General features: G+C 41.0%; 1 protein-coding gene across 3 annotated transcripts in view; it reads left to right on the forward strand.

Moving 5' to 3' along the window:
• Cadps2 (calcium dependent secretion activator 2) overlaps positions 1 to 27694 on the forward strand; it is a 502196-nt gene that overhangs the window by 214529 nt on the left and 259973 nt on the right. For all 3 annotated transcript variants that reach the window (XM_051151873.1, XM_051151874.1, XM_051151875.1), the window contains exons 4-6: positions 4380 to 4460; positions 16471 to 16707; positions 20712 to 20833. In XM_051151873.1, the coding sequence (XP_051007830.1) occupies positions 4380 to 4460; positions 16471 to 16707; positions 20712 to 20833 (440 nt within the window). The remainder of the gene's footprint in view (positions 1 to 4379; positions 4461 to 16470; positions 16708 to 20711; positions 20834 to 27694) is intronic.

Genomic DNA, 27694 nt, shown 5'->3' on the forward strand with positions numbered 1-27694 from the left:
AGGCATTATTTTCTCTTTTACTCCCTTTTTGAGACTGTGTTTATATCTGTACATGTGTGTGTGTGTGTGTATGTGTGTGTGTGTGTGTGTGCGCGCACACTTGCTTGGGTGATAGCCACATTTGTATACATGTGGAGGCCAGAGGTTGATGTCAGTTCTCAGTCTTCTTCTTGAGTCAGTTTCTACCTTTTGTTTGAGATGTGGTCTCTTACTAAACCTGCTGCTTGCTGATTGGCTAAAGTGGCTCCCCAGATAACCTCAGGCATCTTCTTGTCCCTGCTGCCCAGGTGTAGGATTACATATGTTTATCACCATCTCCACACCTGGCTTTTTACCTATGTGCTGGGGATCTGAAATCAGTCTTCACACAAGCACTTTAGTCCTGGGGCATCCCCTGCTTCCGAACACTTTTATAGGATGTGCTTAATGTGGCTTGAAGGGCATACGTGTGCCCAGATATATGTGTACACACACACACACACACACACACACACACATACACACACTATTCATGGGCAAAAAGATAATCTGGTGAAGTATTTCAAGTACAAGTCTGGCTTGCCTAGACTTCAACTGTGTATCTCTAGATCTTACTCTTAGTGAAGGTAGGTTGGGCTTGAGCTGCTCAGGAAAGAGAGGTCAGAATGGTAAAGTAGAAGGAGCCAGAGGGTCCTAGAAACCTACAAGAAGAACATTATGATAGGTAGATTTGGGCCCAGGGGTCTTGCTCAAACTATGGCACCAGCCAAGGACAATAAATGTAGTAAACTTCGAACCCCTACCCAGATCTGGCCAATGGATAGGACATTCTCCATAGTTGAGTGGAGAGTGGGGTCTGACTTTCACACGAACTCTGGTGCCCCATATTTGACCATGTCCACTGGATGGGGAGATCTGGTGGCACTCAGAGGAAGGATAGCAGGCTACCAAGAAGAGACTTGATACTCTGTGAGCATATACAGGGGGAGGAAGTCCCCCTCAGGCACAGTCATAGGGGAGGGGAGTAAGAGGAAATGAGAGGGGGGGAGTAATGGGAGGATACAAGGGATGGGGTAACCATTGAGATGTAATATGAATAAATTAATAAAATATAAAAAAGAGAACTGAAAAAAAAAACAAACAAAAAATAAAAATAAAATAAAAAAAAGACAGAGCTCAAAGGTGACCCCTCTGTTTTGGGCTTAAGGAATTGGATAGATGACACTCCACTTATAACATGGCATTATTCATGAGTACTAAAATAGGGAGTCAAGATGTACGATTCGCCTCTTCATTAAAGTCAATGTGGCTTTTCTTTATGTAAGTTGAATTTTCAAATAGACATTTAGAGGATAAGTCTGGACATCGCATGGCATGTTGTAGCTAGACAGTGACACTTGAGAGTTTTCTGTCACTGATGCTAGTTTTGAGTACGGGTATTCAGGGGGCCACTCAGGTTTCAGACCCAAAGCTCTTCAATATTTATCCGTGTTACCGTCTCTGGGGAGCATAACTTACTTTGTTGTGTAAGTTACAAGAAAATCCTCTTTGCCTTAACAAAATATACTTTTAGGCATTGCATAGAATGAAACTCATTGTTATCGAAACTAATCAGTTCGAGGTTGGGTAGGGAAAAAAAGGTGTGGTTAAAAAAAGGATGCCAGGAGAGATCAGAACTGTCTCGAAGGTGGCAGTAGATACATCGACCTATAGGAGTCACTTTATCCTGAGGAAATCTAAATGAGATGGGTGGTTGTTATCACGTTCAGTATCCTGTGGAAGGCACAATGGAGTCCTTTGTTGGTATTAGTCTACAAACCTACAGTTTCCTCAACTGAATAAAAACCGCTGTAGCTGGGCATGGTAGTGCACCTCTGTTCATCCCAGAACGTGTGAGAGAAATGGCAGAGGGGAGACCATTTTAGTTCCTGAGTCAGAAGCCAGTTCAGTCAACACATAGAAATTGTTTCCCAGAGAAAAAGAGAAGTGGAGAATGGGAAGAGAGAAAAGGGTATCTAAATTTTAGCATAAAGTATGTTACAAACAAAAGTATTCAAAATAAGACAAAATATGGAACATTAATCCAAGATGCTCATGTATTAGGAAAAAAAAAAAAGGCTGACATAATTTGCTCCTTAAATCCTATATGAGGTTTTGAAGACAGGGATAAGCCCTTAAGTTTTTACCTATTTTCTTTATTACATTCTGTTCCCAGAATTTATTTGTATATGTGTCCAGGAATAGGATCTTTTTATTATTCACATGATGGCAGCGGCAGTCACTAAAGTCAGGGCTCTTCATGTCGGAGGTGTTAGCTTTGCCGTGCAGTTCAGTGTAGCAGCACTTTTCTTTGCCTGCATCTTCAGACAAACGCAGTTAAGCCATTGATATTTCTAAAGTGGTTAAATGTTTTTTACAGAATAAACTGCATTAAAATTCAGAGATAACCAGAACAACTCTTCTTAAAAGTAAAGTAAAACTGTTAATCTGTAGATGTATCTCTTTGGTGATTTAAGTTCTGTTCTTCTGAAACTTGAAGGATTTTGTGACTTCATAAGATACTGATGTTCATAGAGGAAAGTCTATGACTAATTTAGGTGTAATTGCCTCTTTATTATATCCCCCCTGTGGAATAAGTATCAGTACTCAACAACCATCTGTAACTTGAGTTTCATGTGATCCAGTGCCTTCTTCTGGGCTCCAGAAATACCTGCACACATGTGGCAAACATTCAATAGAAACAAGCATATACATAACTAAATATTTTAAAGTTATCATTACCAAAGTGGGGTTATGCCCTTTGGTATAAATTTTTGATGACGAAGAAGGAAAGGAGAATGGATTGAAATGAAAAGGAATTTAACATTTAATATCATCAATTTAACATCTTATGATGAACTAATAAAAGATTAAGTAATCAGGAAGGTAGCATGAGAGCATGTAGCGAAACAGGAATGATCTCAAGTCATAGACAAAAAATAATCTTCCACTCCAATTGGGAATTTCTGAAAGCTCATGATTGCATTTTCATCTGCCTTCTATCACATCTAATACAATGTACTAGTGAAACTCGAATGCCCAGCGTGCAAACATATCTTAGTAGCATAAATGTTGTAACTAGAGTGAACAGTGCATGTAGATTTAAAGGTGGAAAGTTGTCATTTAAGTAGTACTTTAATTGTCAAGCATTAATACAGACAAAAATGTAGAGATACTTTTAAAAATAGAAAATAAAAAAATATTAATTGACATCTTGTCATCCAAAAGAGAAAAAAGGAGGAAACTTAGCAGTGCTGAAGTGCTCATGGATGACCATCAGTGCTGAAGTGCTCAGGGATGACCATCAGTGCTGAAGTGCTCAGGGATGACCATCAGTGCTGAAGTTCTCAGGGATGATCATCGGTGCTGAAGTTCTTAGGGATGATCATTGGTGCTGAAGTGCTCAGGGATGATCATCGGTGCTGAAGTGCTCAGGGATGATCATCGGTGCTGATGTGCTCAGGGATGATCATCGGTGCTAAAGTGCTCACAGATGACCATCAGTGCTGAAGTGCTCAGGGATGATCATCGGTGCTGAAGTTCTCAGGGATGATCATTGGTGCTGAAGTGCTCAGGGATGATCATCGGTGCTGAAGTGCTCAGGGATGATCATCGGTGCTGAAGTGCTCACGGATGACCGTCAGTGCTGAAGTGCTCAGGGATGATCATCGGTGCTGATGTGCTCAGGGATGATCATCGGTGCTAAAGTGCTCACGGATGACCATCAGTGCTGAAGTTCTCAGGGATGATCATTGGTGCTGAAGTGCTCAGGGATGACCATCAGTGCTGAAGTGCTCATGGATGACCATCAGTGCTGAAGTGCTCAGGGATGATCATCGGTGCTGAAGTGCTCAGGGATGACCTTCGGTGCTGAAGTGCTCAGGGATCATCATCGGTACTGATGTGCTCAGGGATGACTATTGGTGCTGAAGTGCTCAGGGATGATCATGAGTGCTGAAGTGCTCAGGATGACCATTGGTGCTGAAGTGCTCCGGGATGACCATCAGTGCTGAAGTGCTCAGGGATGACCTTTTTGCAAAGAGGAGAATGGGACAACAAGCTTGTTGAGTCATAGCAACCTCAGGGAAACAAGGACTTCTTGTTTAAGATTTGTTGCAAACACATTAGGAACAGAATTATTACAATAATTTCATTTCTTAATAAGTCGGCTATTGAGTTTTACAGATTTAGCCTTTTTACTAAAACTCAATTAAAAGTAATATAATTTGGCTACAGTGTAATCAAGCCAACTTCTGAACAGATAGCTGGTGGGAATCTACTGGACCTTTTTAGTCATTTAATCTTTGTTTCTATGCCACTCAGTTGCCATTGAACACATTTTTTTTTTTTTTCATTTTAAGCTGGATAATGCTGATGAGCAAGCAGCCCAAATCAGAAGGGAACTTGATGGCCGCCTGCAGTTGGCAGAGAAAATGACAAAGGTACGTTATGCACACTAACATGCAATGCCACATGTCTGTCCTTATTTGAATTTCCATCTGTCAAAATGACAAAAATGACGTGGCCAGACATACCAAGCCTGAGTTATGCTTTGCTCCTTTATATTAATAACCTCTTAACCCAAAGTATCTCAATTGGCATATTCTAGATGAAGCATGCTATCTCGCCTGGGGTTTCTATGTTTAATACGTGAGTTGTGTAAATTCAATGATAACTTTTATAATAATTTAAAAGTGTGTGTGTGTGTGTGTGTGTGTGTGTGTGTGTGTGTGTGTTCTAACTAGATCTGGAAGAGTTTTAATATTGCACCAAGAAAATTATAATCAGGGTACAAGTTTCCTTTTAAGATCATATGAATTTCAAAATTTCCAGTACAGCGCTTGGCAAATAGCGGTGTCGACTTGCATTCGATAGAATGATTGACTGTCCGAAATATAATTTGAAATGTATAAAACAGAATCTGACAGATAGGGTATGTTTTTTTTTTTCATTAGAATGCTAGTGACTTTACTTGCATAACCACTGTTTCCAAGAACAGAGATCTACTTAAAACAAAAGCTGAATTCCTTTCTAATAATATGGGAGTTTGCAGAAATGCATCTTAACTGTCAAAGCTATTCTTTGGTGTGACTTGACAGATTAATTTACTTCAGTGATAGAAAACTTTTGAGCATTCACAGTAGCATTACAGTGACATTGCTAGGGGTTGTAATTCCTTCCTTTTTCTTCTGCTGAGCAGAAACTGAGTAGTTGGTAGGTTGAGTGTCTCCCCTTTCTCTCCTCCCTTCCATCCCTTCCTGTCTCCCTTTCTTCCCTCCCTCCATCTCCAATACATGGCATTTCCTACCTTCCTCCTCTCTCTCTCTCTCCCCCCTTTGTCTCTGTCTCCTTCCTTCCCTGATTCCCTCCCTCCCTCCCTCCCTCCCTGTATCTTTCTCCCCCCTCTCTCTCCTTGCCCTCCTTCCTTCCTACCACCTTTCTTATCTGACTTGTAGAATTTTAATCCAGAAACATGGCTGCCATGACAGAGGATCACATCTGATGACCTAGGCCTACATGATCGTACTGGAATGCAGACATGCCCTTAGTCCTACATGATCGTACTGGAATGCAGACATGCCCTTAGTCCCTCTGCCTGGAATATATGCCCTTAGTACACACCTTTGATCCCAAAAAATGAAGGTAAAGCTGTTTGTAGAAGGAAGAACCCATGTTTTGAAAGTGATGTCTAACTGAGGGGCAAAGTGGCAAACCAGAGACAGATTTGACAGAGTAGCATATGCCCAACTCACAAGAGGACAGAGAGGAAGAAGGCAGAAGAGAGAGGGGTGGGGGAGGCCATTTTACCTGCACTGTTTTACAGACACAGGTTGTAGAGAACATGTGTAGACACAGGTGAATACAGACAAAGCTGTAGAATGAAAAGGAGCCAGATTAGCACTTACTGTCAAAGTTAGTGTGGGACCAAGCAGAGAAATTCACTTAGAAGCTGAGAGAAGCCAGATTGAATCAGTCGGCTTGGAGAGGAGTTCAAGCCAAAATAGCAGAGTTCAGAAACCAAGAAGCAAGGGTTCATAAAGAAATAGAAAGGGTAAGCATGTTCATATTCAGCAGTAGGTCTCCGAGGCTGAAAACGTTCTAGGCCCAGATTATATTGTACAGAGGCTAGAAGCTTCCAGGACTAGGCCTAGGTTAGCAGACTGGAGGCAGCAAGCATTCGAAACAATTACATCAAGAGAATAAAAGCTACTGTTACAATGTCTATCAATATTCACAGAGATTTACTGCTGAATGGGGTATGTCTGTCCACCTAAATCAAGACATTGAATTTCTACATTATTGGGAATATGTTTCATATACTGACTCCAACAGTTACATTTTGTACGTCTGCCAAAAATATGTATATTTATGATTATATGATATTTTCAGAGTGCTAATACTCTGCCAATCTAAATTTAATGCTAGAGAATAGATTGAGATTTGAAAGAAGAGATAAACAACAGAAATTGGGTAATAGGGTTGGCGGTAGGTTGTGCAAACCGCGGCAGATTTCTAGAGGGAGAACCTCCAGATAACTGACCATGTGGGATGCTGTGAGTGAAAGGCTGAAGAGTGATGCTCACACTCACAGCAGGTTCACGGGAAACGCCTTCCTTCTGTCCTCTAGACATCAACAGAGACACTGAACCACCCCTAGAATACAGTGTGCAATCAGCTGCATCGCTGCATAGAAATCCAGGAGTTTCAAGCTACTGGAAACTTTAGAGATTAGACAGCCTTGCTTTAAATGCTAGTCCCATATTGAACCTGGAAGGCTGGTTGCCTTTCTTGTAAGTCAGAGGCTAGGAAAGAATCCAGAGAGATGTCTAGCTATACCCTCACTGCTACCCAATTATAAATTGGACTTGTTTTCCCAGAGGCCTGGATGCACATGATTTTTTCCAGTACAGTTTGAATAATGTTCGGGATGGTTATAGATAGCACAGAAAGTCTCAGGTTGGTTCCCCAGTTCATTTTTACAGAGAACACATTATTACAAGTCGTGGCCTGAGTCGCAGGATTGGACCAGCCATGACCAAGATGGGTTCCCTTTGAGACACCTCAGCGGTCTCAGTAGGGATGCGACCAATTGGGAGAAGTATGGAGAAAAAAGTGGAACACATTGGATAAGAACAGTAAAATACTTCAAAACATTTCTGCGGACACATCAAGACAGCGTGTAGAAGAGGGTTTATTGTTCCCCGCTTTGAGTGGACCAAATCAAAGCCCTCAGAGTAATACTTTACAAGAGTAATTCAGCCACATGCTGACCTTTTCAATTGATGCTTCTTTCTGTAGAGCAGGTTGAGGCTTTGGAAGATTACACTCTTCACCAATATCACAGAGCCACTGTGTGGATGGAATAGGTCACAGGCCATGCCCTGGCTTCAGAGGCTAGGCTCTCCCTACCTCCTTAGTCTGATAAGTGCAAACTAGGGCTTCATTACCAGTCTGCAATGAACATCTCTTTCCACACTTCCTCAAACAGTATAAACAGTATAATAACAATAAAACCATACGACAGGAATTTGTATCAAGTGATAGGGATATCGATTTTTATTATTTTAGCCAAGGAGTAATTAAGAAGTAGGGGAAATGTTGACAAGGCTGGAAGGACCTGTAGCTAAATTTGTGCTTACTTTTTAGATGTGCAGTAGTATGGAAAGTGTTTAATTTTTGACCTTCATATTTATTGAATGATATTTACTGGATATCCACTATCATAAGCAAGTACTATCTCCAAGTACTTAGGATATAGCCATATAAATACAATTGCCTTGGACTAAAACAAGACAGAAATATTCCTACATGCCAAATACAGCTTCTGTATTATATATTACTTGGGAGATAAGTGATGGATGGTAACTGATAAAATTTCATTTCTAAACTATGGAAGATGATCATTATGACCAAGGAAACAGATCCACAGGCTTGTCTGCAGGAAGAAGGGGATGCACAGCCCGGTGGTCAGGGTAGGACAGGTCTCAGTTCTGCCATTTTTCCTGTTAACCAAGCCAAAGAGGAAGGCATCATATTTGACATCTTTCTTTTTCTCATACTTCATTCAAAATTTATTAGGAAATCATTTGATTCTACTTATCTTTTAAGACAGAATCTCTCTTATAGCCAAGGGTAACCTGAAAGAGGAACCTAGCCCTCTGCCCCAGCGTCTTGCTTGCTGGAGTTATAGGCATAAGCCACCACACTCTCCGCGGGCTTCTGTTTTTGAAATATTTCCACCATATGACAATTGTTTCCATTCTTCCTCTCCTTTTCACATTTATTCATTGCTGCTCAGTTGTCAAGGTAATTGTTCCATCCTTTAGCTACTCTTCCACACTCCAGCCCCCCCTCCCCCGCCCAGCAACACAACAGCCAGTGAGTGTCTACAAAAGCCCCCTTGTCAGTGAGAGGAAAATGTCCCTCAAGGCCTGTAGAGGGCTGTGTGATTGGCCTGTTGCCCACCTGACCTTAAACACCACTGAGCTCTGGTCCTTGCTCAGTTCATTTCAGCTGCCACGTCCTGTTGCCTCTCTTGCTCCAAGGTCTTTACCCAGACCTGTTCTTGTTTTCACAGCCACCTAATGTGGAAACTCATGTGGTTTCTTCCGGGTTGTGTAGACTTTACAGAAAAATGAAACATATGGGAATCCAGATAGATGGGGAGGAAGAAATGATATTTTTGACCTGTGTTTGCCTATGTATATGTATGGCAGTTTGGATTTTAAGAGGTAATGTAGTCTTGAGTCTGCAGCTGCAGTGCAGACCCGCAGGAGAGAGATTTGAGCAAGGCTTCTGGGTTGCAGTCCTGAGGCAGAATTGTTGCTCTCTGGGACAACTTAGCCTCTGTCCTTAAGGCCTTTAAAAGCTGGCTGAAATAAAATTTTAAGGTGGGGTGGAGGGTGATGAGGCTCAGCTGTTAAGAACACTTGCTGTTCTTTTTTCAAAACATATACATTTATTTTATTACACATGAATAAAACTACATGCAGCAGGGAGAACCATGAGACAACCATAGCGATTTGGCTATTTGTATTTGTCAGACTTGAAATAAACATCTTTCCTATGTTGTTGGGTCTAAATTTCTGGATGAAATTCAATGTCTATCATATCTCTATTAATTTAAGTCCTTTATCTTAATCTGAAAAGGTCTTATCCCCTAACCAACTAAACTTGATTGTAAAACTAAACTATCTGGTCTTCAACCTCCCTCAGAGACTTGAAAAGGAATAAAACTTAAATGCTTGGGTGAACCAGTAGTGCAGGTTAGCAACTTCCAAAATGAAAAAATGACTGAGACAGTTTACTGCCTGAACAGTTACTCAACACTTTCTGTAATGATGGAGCCTCATCTTCAGCCTTCTGGCCCAATATCTCTGCCAGACATGTTTGCGAGGCAGGACTATTGAGGACTTGCTTACCCTGTCTTGGCAGAGTTCAGCTGTCGACTCTGCCTGCATCTAAGCTTGCCCATTTTTAGGCAGAATTCTGTCTGTGGCAGAAACGAGAACATTTTGCCCAGTGGCTGGTTTGCCATATTTGAAGCCATCTCCATAAGGATGTTCATTGATGCTCATCATCTTCTTTGAGGCAGGGTGGGTATTGTCAGGAGTTAACTTGTCTTTTACCAAAGAATTTTTAGAATAATAAAAACATCTTTAAGTGCCATATTCTTTGGATCGCTGAGGCTTTTGAAGACCTTATTTAACTATTTTACCTTATATATCTGTAGAATCCTATCTGTTAGACTTAGGATGTATTTTTTTTGCTAACTCAGACTAGTATTTGACATGACCATGATTTGCATCAATATACAAAATTCTATACTAATGACTTAAAGATAACCTTTTTTGTGAGTAAAAATTAAGGCCTTGAGTTAAGGAGTAAGTTCAATCATCTACCTTTTGTTCTGTTCTCCCTCTATATTTCTGTATCCCCCTTTCTTTCTTTTCAGCTCCTATCTCCTTACCTACAGATGAAAGATAAAGGAAAAGAGAGACATCCCTGAGTTCAGCCTAGTTTTCTCTCTATATAAGACCAATAATAACTCATAACCACCTCCTGATGAAAATAAGCATTTGTAGACCAAGAGTGCAAACAGAAACCTACCCAAGCACCCTTGGAGGAAATGGGACATCATTGTCTTAAGGTTTCTTCAGGCTGAATTGGGGCATATAATACCTTAGAAGGGGCCCAAAAAATTGGGGAAAATGGTTAAGCAAGCCAAGGATTGCATTTGTGGTCCAGTTTCTAAATGTTGAGAGATTCCAGGCTTAATAGGAGTCCTGTGTGGGACAGAATGAAATGTTGGACCAATTGGGATTATAAGCTTTCTACAATGCTGTCCTGGAAGCTGTCCAGTTCTGACGGGTAGCAACAACAGAGGCATCTGGGGCTGGGTTAAGGGGAATGCAGGATGTCCGTGTCCAGCATGCTGAGAGGAATGAATCCTGTCAGGTCTAATCTGGTGTCAGTGTCTGGTTCTTTTGTTCTGAAAACATAATTTCTCACAAGCATTATGCAGATCTAGCATTATAGTTGTGTGAGGTGTGCAGGATGTACGGAGCACTTAAGGCTGGCTCTCTGCTCATTGTATGAGCAGAAGTAAGACATCTGCAAATCTTCCTTCATGTTATACTAAGAATGGCCTCTGGTAATAAATCACAGAGAATCTGTGGCCAAGGTGAAGCCTCTCTGCATCTTCATTGATACCTCTGCCAGTATCAGAGATACTGCCATGTAGTGGGGTGAGCAATATAAGGTACCTGCTCGTTCTGCAGTTTGAGTTATTTAACATCCCAATTGCCACCCCCTCCCTCACCATCTCCCGATCCCATCCCCTCCCTCATCCCCTTTCTCTTCCTCTCCTACTCCTTAGAAAGGGCAGCCCTCCTCCCCTAACGTCTGCTCTCAGCTTATCTAGTGTCCCCTGTACTGCATATAACCTCTTCCTCTGTGGCCCACAAGGCCACCCTGCACTCAGCACTCTGCCAAGTATCCAGCTTTGAGTCTCTGTAACTGTCCCTATCCCCCGCTGGGTGGAGTATCTCATAGGATGTCTATGTTAGGCTAAAATCCACATGTAAGTGAGTATATACTGTGTGTGTCTTTTTGGATCTGGGTTATCTCAATTAGGATGATTGTTTCTAGTTCCATCCATTTGCCTGCAAAATTGAAGATTTCCTTGTTTTTAATAGCTGAGTAATATTCCACTATGTTGATGTATCACAGTTTCTTTATTGATTCTTTGGTTGAGGGACATCTAGGTTGCTTCCAGGTTCTGGCTATTATGAATAAAGCTGCTTTGAACATGACTGAGCAAATGTCCTTGTTGTATGATCAAGCATCTTTCAGGTATATGCCCAGGAGTAGTACAGCTGGGTGTTGAGGTAGAACTATACCCAATTTTCTGAGAAAGCACCAGATCAATTCCCAAAGTGGTTGTATAATTTTGCACCAATAGCAATGGAGGAGTGTTCCTCTTTCTCCACATCCTTGCCAGCATGTGTTGTCAACTGAGTTTTTGATATTAGCCATTCAGATAGGTGTAAGATGGAATCTCAGAGCCATTTTGGTAGGCATTTCCCTGATAACTAGGGATGTTGAGCATTTCTTTAAGCATTTTTCAGCCATTTGATATTCCTCTGTTGAGAATTCTGTTTAGTTCTATACCCTATTTTTTATTGGATTATTTGGTTTGGTGGTTCTTGAGTTCTTTATATATTGTGGATATTTGCCCTTTATCAGGCTTCCTGTTCTTCTGGAGGTTCTGAGTTCAATTCCCAGCAACCCATTTGGTGGCGCATGACCATCTGATGCCTTGTTCTGGCATACAGGTATACATGCAGGCAGAGAATGCCTACGTTTTAAAAGTTCATAAATAAATAATATTTTTAAAAGCTAGCTGAATAAGGCCCACCTTCATATAGTCATTGTATAAGTTTTACTTAGAAGATATGAACATCTTTATTTACCCTACATATGGCTGAAGTGACACGCTAAAGGGAATATTCCACTCTTAAGTCCAGTTTAGTGAACCACTGAAGTGTCCTTTTCTCTCACAGAGGCATGACTAAGAGGTTACTTACAGGAACATGATTGGCCCCCAAAGAGCTGCATCCCTGAAAAATCCCACCCTACCATCAGTGACAATCTCCTGAAAACTGCAAAGATAAAAGACTTCAGTTTACTTTCCACCTCCTTTATGTTCTGACTTGCTGGAATTACAGGCAGCTGGGAAGTGTTGCGTGTCACTGTAGGGGTGGGCTTGCAGGAGGGAAGAACGGCTGACATCTCAGGAGAGGGTCCCCTGAGTGCAGGCAACCATAATTGCTTTCGTTTGTTCAGGTGTAATTGGCCACCTCACACCCAGAGGGCAATGTTCCAAAGTAGACCATCTGATTTACTCAGAGTAGATGATTATAATTGTTAATAACATCAAAGTGTATCCATAGCAGCATCTACGCTGGTACCTGGCAAAATAGCAGGTTGCCCAGCGCTAGCCAGCTTGACACACAACGTTCATGCTCTCACATCTACTTTTATGCTGTAAAGCTCTGTCCTCAATGAAATCGGACCATTCTTTTGAATGTTAGAGCCCTTTGTCTACTAACTGTGCTCCATTTCTGCCTTTTTCTCCATAATGCCTAATGTTTTCTACAATAAGAAACTATTTTTAAATAATACTTATTAAGACTTAAGTTTATCACAAGAGAGGATATTTGCCCACTATCTTCTTGGCAGTACTCCAGTGAGCTGGAGCAGAAGACATGCCAGATGCTAAGTGAATGCCTTGATTTAACATTTAATGTTACCTTATTATGTACATGTTTGCATGTGTGTGTGTTGTATGCATGCCTAGTGCCTGTGGAAACCAGAAGCAAGCACTGGATCCTGTAGAACTGCAATTAAGGGCAGTTGTAAGATGCCCTACGGGTGTTGGGAATCAAACCTCTGTCCTCTGCAAGAGCAGCAACTGCTGTTAATCTCTCAGCCATCGCTACAGTCCCCATGGATGTCTTTTGAATGGCTGAATCTTTATATACTATACATTATCAGCAGGAAGCCATGGCAGAACTAAATTCCTAACATATTTGTAGGACTCTTACCTTCTCCCATATTGAAATGGAAAGGTAGAGGCATTATCAATATGATAGAGATAATTTAATTTCCTCAAATTTGAAAATACATATATGTATGTACCTCAGTAGCTTTATGGCCTTTGGTCTAAGTGGTCCAAATGGTACTAGAATCCCGAAATCAGTACAGGGTTATTGTCCCTTGTCCAAAGTGATTGGGACCAGAAGTATTTCAGATTTAGAATTCTTCAGATTTTAGCATATTTGTATATACATAAGCAGTCTTGGCAACAGGACCTTAGTCTAAACACAAAATCTGGTACATTGATGTTTCATACCTTAATTTCATAGACTGAAGGTCATTTTGTGCAGCTTATTTTGGTGCCCCTGTGTTTTGACTATATGCGTCCCATATTAGATGTGTGGCATCAGAGTGCTCAAAACATTTTGGATTTTGGAATATTTCATATTTTTGGATTAACGGTACCTAATCTGAGTAGTTATGAAAGACAAAGCAGAGATTTATCATCTTCTGGGGACTTGCCAGTGATACGAGTCTGGCTGAAAAGAAGACAGAGGTCAAGGGTACATGAAACAGTAAGTAGCAACAGTTTCTCACAAAAGTGAAAATAAAATAATAGCTTTATTTTCAAGATGCCTACCAGTTTCCTCTTTGGTAGACAATGATGAAGAATGTTTAGCAATAGCTAAATATATAGAGAATATTTTTTTCATGTGTAAATGCTAGTTTTACATAAAGCAACACCTTGGAAATTTGAAAAGAAATTGATACATCTGAGCTTTCAAATATGTCCCAAGTTTTCTTTTTTTTTTTTTTTTTTCCCTCTTCCGTGAAGATAGAATTTTAAAAGGCAAAATTATAAATTACACAAAAATGAAAAATGAAAATACAGTATATCATTCAGTGCATTGCCTACGGGCAAACCAGTTAAATACTAGAAATATCCCAGAGAGCATTTGAGAAGCAAGGTGTGTGGGCATTCTTTAACTTTCTTGGATTAGTTACCAAAATGGTCAATTTAAAATATACACTTGAATTGTAGCCACTGGGCTGTTTCAGCTAGGAGACAAACATTTGCGTCTTTTGCAGACAAAACTGGACAAGGTAACTTACAACTTCCCTGCCTGGAATGTTTAATCCCGGTGAACAGATCTCTCAGTACCTGGCCCCTGGGGGTTATGGACTGGCATTGCCTCTTCTAACTGTGAACAGATCTGTCCTCTCATCCTGCTCCTTCACTTCTGACCTTCACGGGATTCTTTGTCTCCCAGAAAGCTTTTAAAGATTATCTGAAGATATATGTCTGGGACTGGAGAGATGGCTTAGTGGTCAAGAGCACTTACTACTCTTGCAGAGGGTATGGGTTCAGTTTCTTGTACCCACACAAGGCAGCTTATAGACCTGTCCCTGTTTCCGGTTCTCAGGGAACCTAGCTATAAGTGTTAGAGCTTTAAGGGGAAAGGTTTTCCCGTTAGATGTGACGCAGCTCTGAGAGGAAAGGTTTCCCTAACAGCAGTATTGCAGGTCTGGAGGGAGAGGTATCCCGGCTGTACCATGAAGTCACGCCGCATGGCAACCTTCACGCCAGAGATTTACTGGGAAAGACAAAACAGATTGGCTGCTTGTGCTCAAGCAAGAAGCCACAGGAACTTAGCTGGAGGCCGGCTTGAGGGGCCGGGCAGAGTTTTCCAACATGGAGATTGGTGGGATTTAAAGTCCTGAGCTAGGGATAAGCCCAGGGATTGGTGGGTTTTCAAAACCAGGAGTTCAGACATTTTAACCCTACATTAGCGCCCTCTATTGGCATCTGCAGATACCAGACAAAGTCATACATAAAAGATTAATTAAATCATAAAAAAGATACATAGTTATAGTTTAATGTACTTTTTTTCCTTTTTACCTTTATTAAAAGAAACACTCTGAGTCACCCCGGTTTATTTCTAAGGAAACTAAGAAATTGTCAAACTTACAATTTGGTGATGTTGCTTCCAACTTAAGGATCTTGGAGAAAATTAATTATTAATATAGAAAATTAATGTTTGTAAAAATATACAATTTAATATTGTTTTATGTAATTGATTTTAAGAGGAATATATGAAGGGTAGGGTGGAGGAGAGCAAACAGGTGGGCGGGCTCCACGGCTGAGTCCCGTCCCGAGGCCGGTCTAGGCCGCGAAAGAACTGGTGCAGGGGAGCCCGAGGCCAGGGGCTTTTGTTAAAGGCGTGTCGTTAGAGATGCGGTGGTCCAAAGGGAGGTTTGGAATGACACCTATGGGAACAAGAGTGAAGGCCTCCAGTTCTCACGGGGACAAACATTCCTCTTGACCAGGTTAGAAAAGAATAAAGAAGTTTAAAAAAAAAAAAAAAAAAAAAAAAAAGTTCTCTTTTGTGGGTTTGTGAAATATAAATTAGCATAATCTTCTCAAAGGATAATGTAGCTCTAAATATTGATATTTGGGATTCTGTTTTTTACATTTTTCAATTTTTTTATATTTTATTTTATGAGTGGGAGTGCTTTGCCTGCATGTATGTCTGTGTACCGCATGCCTGCCTAATGCTTGCGGAGGTCAGTCAGGAGCTGGAGGCTGGACCCCGCTGAAGTTACAAGAGGTTTTAAGGCACCATGTGGGTGCCAGCAACTAAACCCAGAGCCTCTGAAAGGACAGGTACACATAACTGCTGAGCCATCTCTCCAGTCCCTGGGGTTTTGTTTTTAATTGAGTGTATGAAAAGAAAAGCTGATTGCAAAGATTTTTTTAAGTTCTCTATGTATTCCTGCAATAAAATAGAATCTTCCAGATTAATATTGTTTTCTGTTTTTCACTTAACAGATTTTTATCATAAATTGCATAAATTGGCCCTTGGCTTTAAATTAAATCTTTTCTAAACCTTTAATGAAAGACCATAAAGGATCTTTTCATGTTTGTGCAATGTGAAGAGTATCCAATTCTAGAAATATATCCAGTGTATCCTGAATATTTTCTTGAAGGCCAGTTATTCCGACTCCTTCAAACATGATGGATAATTAAGATTCATGTACACACTAAACCATTTCACCATACCTGTTTTCAGTTGTGCACATCTTATACAAATGATTAATATGAGAGAATATATACAATGTTATTCATTCTATACCACAATGATTCTCCACAGAATACATAAAAGGTATCTTCAGATACAGGCAAGACTGCCAAACTGCAGAGCTTTTAAAGCTCCCATACTGGAGTTAGGTAGATGCATTCTATGAAAAACATTGTAGTACTATACAGGTGAGTCACTGCGTTATGTAATTTGTTCTGGTAAAACTATAATGGAACTGACCTATTGTTATTTTTTTAATTATTTTTTTAAGGAAAGAAGATTTCCAAGATTTATCTCGAAAGACATGGAGACTATGTACATAGAAGAATTGCGAGCCTCCGTGAATTTGCTAATGGCCAACTTAGAAAGTCTTCCTGTATCGAAAGGTGGTCCCGAGTTTAAACTACAAAAATTGAAGCGGTCCCAGAATTCTGCGTTTTTGGACCTGGGAGATGAGAACGAGGTCCTGCTCTCCAAGTCGGACGTGGTGTTGTCATTCACCTTAGAGGTGGGTTGTTTTCCCTCCTCCTCGCTGCAGAGTCCCCACTGACCTCGTGATAAGGTCTAACGTTGAAAGCCAGGTGATGTGTTTAGAAAATGTTAAAGCACCTGCTCATTTTCTGAACAAATAGGTTCTGTATGCAAATGAATACACGTTGTGTTTTAAATGTAGCCCTCACATTAGAAACAGCGAAACAGTGTTGAGGCATATCATACGCCCTCTAAGCAAGTGTAAGTACACTGATAAAATGAATATCAGAGCACTGGGGTGGAAGTAGGATTTCTGTCTAATCTGGCTCTCCATCAATGTTGACTTTAGTTTCCTTCGCCTGTGGGCTTATCTGTTTGGAACTTAATCAAGCACACAGCTGTAAGGCATGGAATGGGGTATGTAAAAGGTGAGGAGGCAGAGAATGCTTTCCCAGCAATTCTACTTTCATTATAGAGACAGGAAGCGTGGCCAGAGCCAGAACAAATAACACAGGTCTGCAACACCTCAGAGTTGTATCCATTTTATATAAATCCAGACAACCGGAGATGCTAGTGCTGTGTCTTGGGTGATTGTGTGTTGCACGTGGAATGTGTCTGTGGGTTTACACACTCATTCCTACAAAAGCCCTTGGAGAGAGACTTTATGTAAAGTAAATGATGATAAAGAGTGTTTTGTCCTAAAGAGTCACGTCTTTGTTTACCTTACACTCCAGCTCTTTGACCTCTGTGTGCAAAGGTAGCATTGTCTGAAGCACACATTCAGAAAATTGTATTTCCTGAAATGGTGTGTGTGTGTGTGTGTGTGTGTGTGTGTATGTGTGCACGTGTGTGTGCATGGGTCACAGGATATGCATGCATGTTTGTGCTTTTCTTGTGGGCACATGTAAAAGCCAGAGGTTAACATTTGGGTATCTTCCTCAAACATTCACCATCTTACTTTTAGAGATTGGGTCTCTCACTGGGAGCCTGGAGTTCTCCATTTCAGCTAGCCTGGCTGGCCGGCGTGCCCTCAGGATCTGCTTGTGTCTACCACACCTTTAGCCCAACACACGAAGCTAGAGTTACAGGCGTTGCTGCCACACATGTGTGCTGGGGATCTGAACTCAGATCCTCGTGACTGCAGAGCCAGCTCCTTGCTCGCTGAGCCATCTCTGCAGCCCCTCTCCCAAAGCTTTCGCTGGAAGGTTAGAGCTCCTTTCCTTCCATTGTAAGTCTCACTTTGTGCCTGTATTTGGTGACTGGTGATGGTACAGACACCCGATCTTGGGAAGTAGATTTTAAATTTCTTTGATGATGTGCAGCTTGCTAAGTGGTAACAGAAAAAAACAAGTGGCTGCTTCTGTTCTTTTTCTCTCCATTTAATGGTCTCAAGAATTAGGCGAGTGCCTTTCCTTCTTCTCTTCCAGCATTGCTTTGTAGGTAAGTGTATTAGACATAGTGTCAGAATAGGAATGTGTGGCTGTCATCCTGGCTGTACCGAATGGCTTTGCCAAATTGCTTTGCCTCGGGGTTTCTTCTCATTCTCCTGAGCTTCAGAACATTAGAATTTTTAATTTGAAGCCACAGAGTGGATTACACATAAAATTTTCTCATCATCTCCCATCATAGATACTTGGCTGACCGAAAAAAAATATGCTAATACCATAAATTTTTTTCTCTTAGATCATTTAATTGCAGTATAACTTTATGCTCCCAAGAGTTTAGCATTTTAAACTTGTGGGAAGAAAAATATACAGAAATGAACTTAATAATGTATGAATTTACCTTTAAAATAAATACTTAGAAGTAAAAATACAGTTCTGGACATTGTTTTTATTGTTTAAAAGTATTCATAAATTTTAAGTTAACTTAGGAGTGCTTTTTCCCTTTCAATGTCAAAATTAGGCTAGTGACTGAATTCTTGGCCTGTGCTTTTTGCTGGTGTGCTAGATTGAGCTATTGAGCTAGCAGTGTAATGTCTAAAGAAGAGGACGCAAGCCAAAAATTCTTTTTGTGTAGTCTCGGAAGCGTGCGTATTTATAAAATTGCTTAGACAGTCTTTATTACCATATCTCTCTAAGGCAAATATTCTGTGCCCATACTTAGTGCTTCACGAACGAGTGGTGTGTCCAGCAGCACAATGAAATCAAGTAAGGCGAGCATGGTCCAGAACGCCTGAGGGATGGGTGGGTGGCTAACTTCCCAGCCACGGGCTGTAACACAGCCTGGCCCGTTAAGCAAGGCTGGTTCCTTGGATCCTCCTTTCTACTATGAAAACTCTTTAAAACGCCAGCAGTAAATTCAGTGTCTAGCTCTCACATTTCTGTTTTTAGGCTTAGAACTGGTCCAGTGTAAAGCTAGTCTTAACCAAGGCATGAATGTAAGATTAAAGAAGTAAAGAACAGATTTGAACAACTTGCCTCAAGATGCTCCTTCTCTTGAGTGCATGGCTCTGGCTCTCCTTTTCTCACTATTCCTTTGCTTGCCAGACTCCCTTTCAGCTCAATCATGCCGCCAGGCTGTGGCTCAGTGGCCTATTTTATCAATTAGTGCCTGACTTTCACTACTGACCTCTTAGCTGCAGAAAAGACACCTTTTCTTTCCCCTCTTGCTTTCTGTTTACTGATGTGTGGAAAGCATCCAAGCAGTGTCTCCTCTTGGCTCGTTCAGTATATTTTGAGTGAATTAAGGAAGTTTATGCTATCAAAGGAAGCTAGACACACAGAATTACATTTGCATATGCTTCATGCACAAAGCTGTTGGAGCAAATAATAAAAGCAGATCATAAGTTAACACACAAAACAAGCCATGTAAAGGTTAAAAAAACAAAAACAAAAACAAAAACAAGCAAAACAAGAAAAGCAAATACTTGCCATCGTTGAGGTCTATCAACTGCACAGTGGCTCTGTGGCTTGAATCTGGTTACATTTCACACAGGACCTGTACATTAGCATGGCCTAGCAGATCTTGTGCCTGCCTGTGGTTCTGTCGATACATGGCCACGCCCCACCATACCTGCCCAGATGAGTGCGCAAGTGCCATATAATGCGTGTGTGTGTGTGTGTTTAAGTGCCATAAAACCTCATGGTTATGTATTGCTCAAACACATGCTGCCTCTTGTCTCCCTTCGTTTCACTTGCCTGTTTTCTTGCTGCTGCCTTGATGGTCTGTGCTTTTTTGTTTGTTTGTTTGTTTGTTTGTTTGTTTGTTTTTGCCAGTATGCTAGATTGAGCTACTGAGTTAGCAGCGCAGTGTCCTAAGGGGAGCATGCAAGAAGTGAAGAGAGACTGAGCGGAGAGGATGCCGCACACAGCACAGCTCAGTCTTATTTTCTGTAGCTCTATGATCAGGTTTTGTTGAGAATCCGTTGAAGTAGCTATGATGCAGTTAGCTGACGAGAGACTGTGGTTACTGGCTCTCGTTCACTCGTGTTTGAGGCTGGCTTTGCGCCCCCTCCTTGGAAGTGTAGGGCTGTATTCTATCCATATGTACCAGCTATCCCAGTGACAGCACTGGGTAAGTTCATCTGTTGTCCTTCCTCCTCCTGAACACTCATGCTGCTATTGTGTGAAACCTGTTATTTGCCCTTCGAGAATTCCACACACGCGTATGATGTGTTTTGATTATATAGGCCTTTCAGCTTCCCTCCTCCATCTCCTTCCAGATCCCCTTCCATGCAGCCTCCCAATTTCACACTTCATATCTTTTCCCATATATGTTAGGATATATACGTGTGTGTGTGTGTGTGTGTGTGTGTGTGCACGCGCGCAAATATACACAGATCTTCCACTGGGTCCAAAATGAGTGTGACCCAAATGGGCATGGGTGTGAAGCCATGCACGGGAGCACAGTGGTCACGCCAGGAGGAACGCCTCTGGAGACACCCGGCTCTCCCTTTCTCAGAAGCCATCTTACAGCCAATGGGTCCTCAGCTGGGATAGGGTGTCCTGGCCTCCTGACCCCACTCTTCATCCTGTCCCTTCTCGGTGTTACTGACCACTGTTGACCTTACGCATTAATTTCAAATTGTTTTATCTTTAGATTGTCATAGTGGAAGTGCAAGGTTTGAAGTCAGTGGCTCCCAACCGAATTGTCTACTGTACAATGGAGGTGGAAGGAGGAGAAAAACTGCAGACGGACCAGGCTGAAGCATCAAGGCCACAGTAAGCCAGTTGGGGCAGCATTAAAATTAAAAAGGGCATTTTATTTCATCCAAAGAAATGTATCTTGTTATATGCACAATTAGACGATATTATTATGTAGGAATTGTAGCCATTCGGCTAGCTTTGTCTCAACTTTCTTAGGATCACTATGGGCATTTTTCTTTTCGTGCTATATATTTTTAGTGAGACTATAATCCCACATTCCCTCTCCTCCTTCCGACCCCTCCCGTGTCCTTCCCACCAGCACTTGTCTGATCGGTGCAGCCGTGAGGCCGGTCACTAGGGAGGACACGTCTGTCCCTAAGTCGCGTACACGGACTGTGTGAGCTGTGGGAACCTGTGTAGAGTACTGCAGTAGTGTCGCCTTTCCTGTGGTTCTGTGGGATACAAAGCTAGAATACTCTCTGCATGGAGGCTTGGAATGTTCCAGTGAGTAAGCAGTTAAATGGTGACGCCACACACAGCCAGAGATGATGTCGCTGTCATGGGCTGACTTACCAGGTTTCACACTTTGAAAGTGACTAGCAAAGCTGAGAACATATTCTCTTTACCTGATTTGACTTCCGCAAGCTTCTCCTCCATCTCTGATAGTAATTGCCTCTCAGGCCTGAGGCAGTCAGACGTTGGTTTGAACCCTGTTTTTAGGACACATTTTTTTTTTCTTTCCTGTAAAGCTTGGTTAGGGTCTGAAGAAGGAATGAGCAAGAGTTACGTCACTTTGAAACAGGCTCTTTGGCTAGATCTGTAGGGTTGAGTGTGAAGAGCAGCGTGCTGTCCAGACACAGCCATTTAAACTCCTTATCCTCCCAGCCCCTTGCCTGCCACCGCCCAGTCTCTCATTGTCTCTGGGACCACACCCCAGTCTGTTCCCTTGTCTCCTTTGGCTCTTCTGCCCTGCATGCCCTGAGGTCCCCAAACCACACAACCCACTCTGACTCTTCCTTCTTTCCTTCTGGAGCTAGACTCGTGGGACTCACCTCAACAGCCATAAAATTATTTCATTGGCACTTCATAACTGTAGTTTTACTACTGTTCTGAATTTACATTATGATATAAATATCTGATGTGCAGGATACCTAATACGTGACCCCCAAAGTGGTTGCGACCCCACAGGTTAAGAGCTGCTGCTCTCTGCCCTATGGCAACAGTTATCTTCAGCAATAGGGTCTTACCATAATGTTCCAGGGGGAAACTTGCCTTAATTGTTGGGAAGTCTCCTGGATGCCTTTGACCAACAATTCTAAGTCATGTATCCTAAGCCTGGCAGAAGGCTTTATGTTGATGACCTATGGAGTCTGGGGAAAACATTATCCCCGCCACCCTCTCCTGCATCCCATCTGGGATGACTCCAGTTAAACTTTTTAAATGCATAATTTTAGAAAGCCTATAAAATAGCAGGTTTCCATATGGCCTTTTCAAAGTGTCATAGTTTACTTTTCCATCTTCCTACCCCTCATGTCTCCTGTCCTCCCATACCCCACGTCTACTTAAACCCTTCCCTCCTCTATATTCTTTTTGATCTTATATGATTTTATTCTTTTTAAAGTTTAGTTTCCTTTATTGTTTATTTGTTTTTACAATATCTTCTTGTGGAGAGTTTGGCTCTGATTTATATTCTTATTAATTTATGCAGTTAAGAGTGTAAATTAATCTTTATTGATGATTTTAGTGTTATGTGTGCCTACATTTTCATTTGTTATGGTGCCTTTGGTCTGTATAAACTGTTCTTTGTATAGTAAATAAAGTCAATGCAGAAGCGTCTAGGGACAGGAACGCAAAGCCCAGGTTTCACTTGGTCACACACTGGCTGCCATAATTGAAGTCTTGTCAACACAGAAGAATTGAGAATATCCTAGTGTACTTGAATTGTCGAGTCAATCTTTTCTGGCACTTACATTTGTTTATTTAAACTACCCTACTAGTCTGTGCGACTTTGAGAGAGTCAGTTGTCCTTGAGTTCTCCCTGATGTTGCCTTTTCCTGTCTAACGTCTTAAGTAGTCCTTTTTGGTTGTAATATGTATGTTACAAGTGCATTGCCTCACAGATTAAATGACAGACACTAAAAATTTCAAATATATCAATACTTTCATCATTACTGTGTTTTAAAGACAGTTTGAAAACATTGGCATAACCCATTTATAGTGTGATTTTTGCCTGTACTCACAGTTATAGGAAAGAACACATTAAGAATATAAGAATGAAATCATAAAATTTTTAATCTTTATATTTGTCCCCTATTTGGTTAGCATGGTTTCTACAAAATCATATATTCAATTTATACTTACATATTTCTTTACCACTAATATTTTTCACAAATAATAAAGGTGCTATGGAATGTTGCTCATTAAATGTCTATAATATTCATAATGTAGTTATAAAAAGATTCTGATAGGGACCTTATTAGTAAATATTTTAGTCAATTAAAACTCTTCAGTATCAGAGAGAAAATATTACAATAAGGACCTAATATTCTTTTAGACTACTCTTTACAAAGAAGTTTGACCAAAACAGCCCTTGTGGTTTTCTGTGAACACTGAGTAACTTTTAAAATGAATTAGAAGTTTTGAATGGATACCTGTTTCCTAGGGGCTGATAGCCTAAGCACACAGTGCCTGCTCACTAACCAACTGCAGCTTCCAGGGCAGGCACTCTCACTCCTAACTCGCCTGGCACAACAGGAAAGACACTTGTCTCTTCCATCATCATTCTAAATTATGCCTCAGACACGTTCTCAAAATTTCTATTGCTTCAGCAGTTTGTGCTTTGTTGGAGATCAATTCATCCTTCTGTCTGATACTAATTAAAGTGCCTTATTTAGTCCATATTTCCAATAAACTTAATCAGGAGTTTTGGCCAGTGCCTATTTCATTCCCGTAGTTCAGAGTTCTTGCTGGCAAATTAGGTAGAAATAACAGGAAGGTTGGTGTATTGCTCAGAATATAGGTCCATGAAAATCATGTCAATAGACAAGTTTGATGTGAAGGACTAGTGAAGATAAGATCTAATTGGTAAAGTTTTGCCTTTAATGTTAATCTTGTAACATAGAAAAGAGTGGAGAGAAATATACTGTTGCCAGGGAAAGCTTTGCTCCCTAGGGATAAAGCATAAAAATATTTTTGATCTGGCTTTATAGCATTTTAACATTTCCCCTTATCTCCTTCATCTGAGGTTTATCCTATACCATTAATGAAAGCACCTGAGGAAAATGGAGGGCTAGCAACTGATGACAGACGGGAGCAGGAGGTGCTCACAAGCGCACAGAGAGTTCCTGATGTGTCTGTGCTTTAAAGACCGATTTCTTCCAGGGGTGATCCTCCACTGAGCGCCTACACCCCCAGCAGCTCATGATCTCATAGGCAGGGTCTAGATAGGTCTTAGTACTTTGGGAATAAAAGCAATGAAATTATTTCAAATGAACAGAAAATAGTTCCTGGAAGGAGATCTAACCTCTTAAATTTTAAATTTATAACTTAGTATGATAATAACAATAGTCAAAACAATTAATTAAATACTGCTTACATTCATTTGTTAAAACAACACAACCGGACAGATAGAGGTGGTCTTACACCCCTAAAATTTTAGTATTAGAGAAACTGAGGCAGAAGGATAGAAATTTTGAAGCCAGACTGGGTAGTATCTCAGGACTTTCAAAACCCAAGCCCCAGGGCTGGAGAGATGGCTCAATGGTTAAGAGCACCACCTGCTCTTCCAAAGGTCCTGAGTTCAATTCCCAGCACCCACATGGTGTTTCACAACCACCTGTAACATGATCTGGCCTACAGGTGTACAGGCAGGCACAACACTGTATACATAATAAATAAATAAATAAATAAATAAATAAATAAATAAATAAATAAATCTTTTTTAAAAAAACCAAGCCCCAGTATGCAACAGCACACGAATGCCACATTCCTTGTGTCTTCTTCGCCTTGTGGAGCTGTTTGGCTGAGCTGTGAACAAACCTTCGCCTCCTGTGTCCCTGAGAGGAGTAAGATAAAAGAGCAAGAAGAAGCAAGAAAAATTGATATCACATCACTAGAGAAGAGTGGTTATGGATGCTAAACAGATGATGAGAAATACAGTTTACTCCTGATACACGCTCATGAAACCATATTTAACCTGAGTTCTTATAATAATCTGTGCAATAACCAGATTATCAAAACAGTAAGAATATTGCAGCTACAGATACACAGCTTCTCAGAATGACTCAAGGACTATGGCAAATGTTTGGAAGGTTAAATGTACAAACCACCCACAAACTAAAAGAAGATATGTTCCTTAAAGTTATATTCATTTCCAGTTTAATATATTAATATCAGAATTTTGAAGAACAATTTATTAGTCAGATATTTCATAAATTAAAATATGCTATATTTTATATGATGTCAAAAAATTACCAACTTTTAACAAATCAACACGCGGAGGTTTTTTTTCTCCTCTGATTTCTGTCTTTAAAAAGTCATGACAGTTCATTTGGGGGAGAGCTCAAGTGGTTGAGATATGGTTCCTCTGTGAAGTCTTCCCTGTCCTGGACTTGCTTTGTAGACCAGGCTAGCCACAAACTCACAGAGATCTGCCTGCCTCTCCCTCCTTGAGTGCCGGGATTATAGGTGTGTGGCACCTCACCTGGTTGCCATTTCCTCTTATTAAAATCACTGAAAGAGATATTTTTCTAAGAATGATGCTGGCGGTACCGAGCAAAATGGAGCCTAAGGAGACAAACTTTGGCCAAAACCAGGCATTGAGTGAATTGAGAATATATTTGTATGTAAGGAAAGTTAGCCTGGGACTTTCATATTTGAAGACATGATAAAATGTGAATTTAGGATAGTTTAAACTGTAACTGGAGAGTATGCCTATGCCACAGTAGAACATAACGGTGACATTTGGATACATGGTTTGCCTAGGTTACTTACATTTGTGCAGGTTTATATCTTGCAGAAAACTTTCCTCCCACATTTACCTCTTTTGCAGAAATCTCTTTTAACTGGTACTGTTTCATTGTGTTTGGACAACAGTACATTGCATTGGCTACTAAGTTTGGCAAGGCATGAGCAGGCCATGGCTTCTCAACAGTTATCCAGTGGTGTCTTGGGACATTAGGAGTCTCCTTGAAGAGTTATCTCAACAGATACCATGTCTTTCTTGGCCTCTTTCAAAGGTGTCTCATGGTTATACGTCTTAGAAATTTCATGCCAGTTTAAATCAAAACCTATACAATTTCAGGGGTTTTTCTTGTCCCTTCAATCTACAAAAAAAGCTTGCAATAGGGAATGAATGTTATAATTTGATCTTTTCATACTTTTGAGGGGAAAGAAAGAGAGAGGAGAGAAGGAAGAGAATAAATAGAGTGTGCATGCTTGCTTGAATGACTGATGATGGATGGATGGATGGATGGATGGAAGGATGGAAGGATGGATGGATGGATTGACATAACCTAAGGTATTCTAGAACTCACTGTGTAGCCAAGGATGTTACACATCTAAACTTTTGTTATCCAACTTCCCACTTCTGAGTGCTGAAGCTAGAGAAATTTACCATCCCACTCTGCTTATGTGCTGTTGGGGGTTGATCCAAGCACATTCTACACAGTAGGGCCAGCTTTGCATTAGCCAAGCCACATCGCCAGCAGCCTCCTTCTTCTCTTCCTCCTCCTCCTCCTCCTCCTCCTCCTTCTTCTTCTTCTTTTGCTTGTCTATCCACTCATTCTATAAGGTTTCATGTGGGTTTGGATTGAAAAGAAAATAAATAGGGAAATGACTTTCTCTGTATATGCTCTTCGTATTTGTCTCTGGTTGGTAGGAACCTCTTTTTTGGCAAATGTCCACATATTCTCTAGTGTGGGTCTTTGAAGAAGCACCTGTCACCCTTCACCAATACCTAGATCTTGTGCTGTTGTCACATTCCTCATAGAATAATGCATTACAGGGCTGCCCTCTTTGCTTTCCCAGTGGGCTACTGGATTAACTATATAAACTATGGTGTTTCTTTATGTTTGAACTTCAGTTACCCAGCAGAAAGTAAAAAAAAAAAAAAAAAAAAAAAAAAAAAAAAAAAAAAAGGGAAGCTCCTTGAAGACAAGATCTGTATGTTTTGCCAGCTCCTTCCCATTGGTACCCGCATATAAGAGATGTCAGCTGGTGCTCCTCGCTCCAGTAATCCACATAAATGTATTGCTAGAGCCAGAAGAACAAGAAGCCTCCTGTGAGATGGTGCCTCCTAGGAATGTCGGGAGCTCCACCCACCATGCCTCACCAACAGGACTGGCTAAACACAGGCTGAGTAAGTACAGCACCAGCAGCTATGACAAAGTGGACGGGAGAATGTGAAACTCCTATACTATAGAGCCTACACAAAGGACCGCAGCAAGCTAAAGAATGCTGAGAGCAAGAGAAAGCCCTCCGCAGAGATGAGCACATCAGTTCTTTACACGATGCCAAATGGTCAGCCTTCAAATCATACACACAAGTAGACCAGCTGGCCTCTGTTTCCTTTTTCCTACCCCAAACTCCTGAATTTCTTGACATTGCACGGAAAACATTCTCTTTAAGACACCAATCCCTTTCATGTGATGTTCTCTTGGGCTGGGGTTATGTAATCGCTTCTGGACACTTGCCATTTTGGCTGTGACTGGATGTTCTAAACTGAGATGTGAGGATCCCGAAAAAACAGGATCGTTTGTTTCCCCAGGAATAATCCAACCCAAGGCCAGTGTTGGTGGAATTGATGTATGACTTCTCTGGCTCCAGGCAGAATGCCTCCTAACACTCCTCTGTCCAGGAAAGGCTTCATTCCCTGCGGAGCCTCCTTCTCAACCCCCTTTTCTAAGTTATTCTTTGCCTGCTTTCCAAAAGAAAGCT

Source organism: Acomys russatus, chromosome 10 (assembly GCF_903995435.1).
Source record: "Acomys russatus chromosome 10, mAcoRus1.1, whole genome shotgun sequence".
NCBI classification, from domain to species: Eukaryota; Metazoa; Chordata; class Mammalia; order Rodentia; family Muridae; genus Acomys; species Acomys russatus.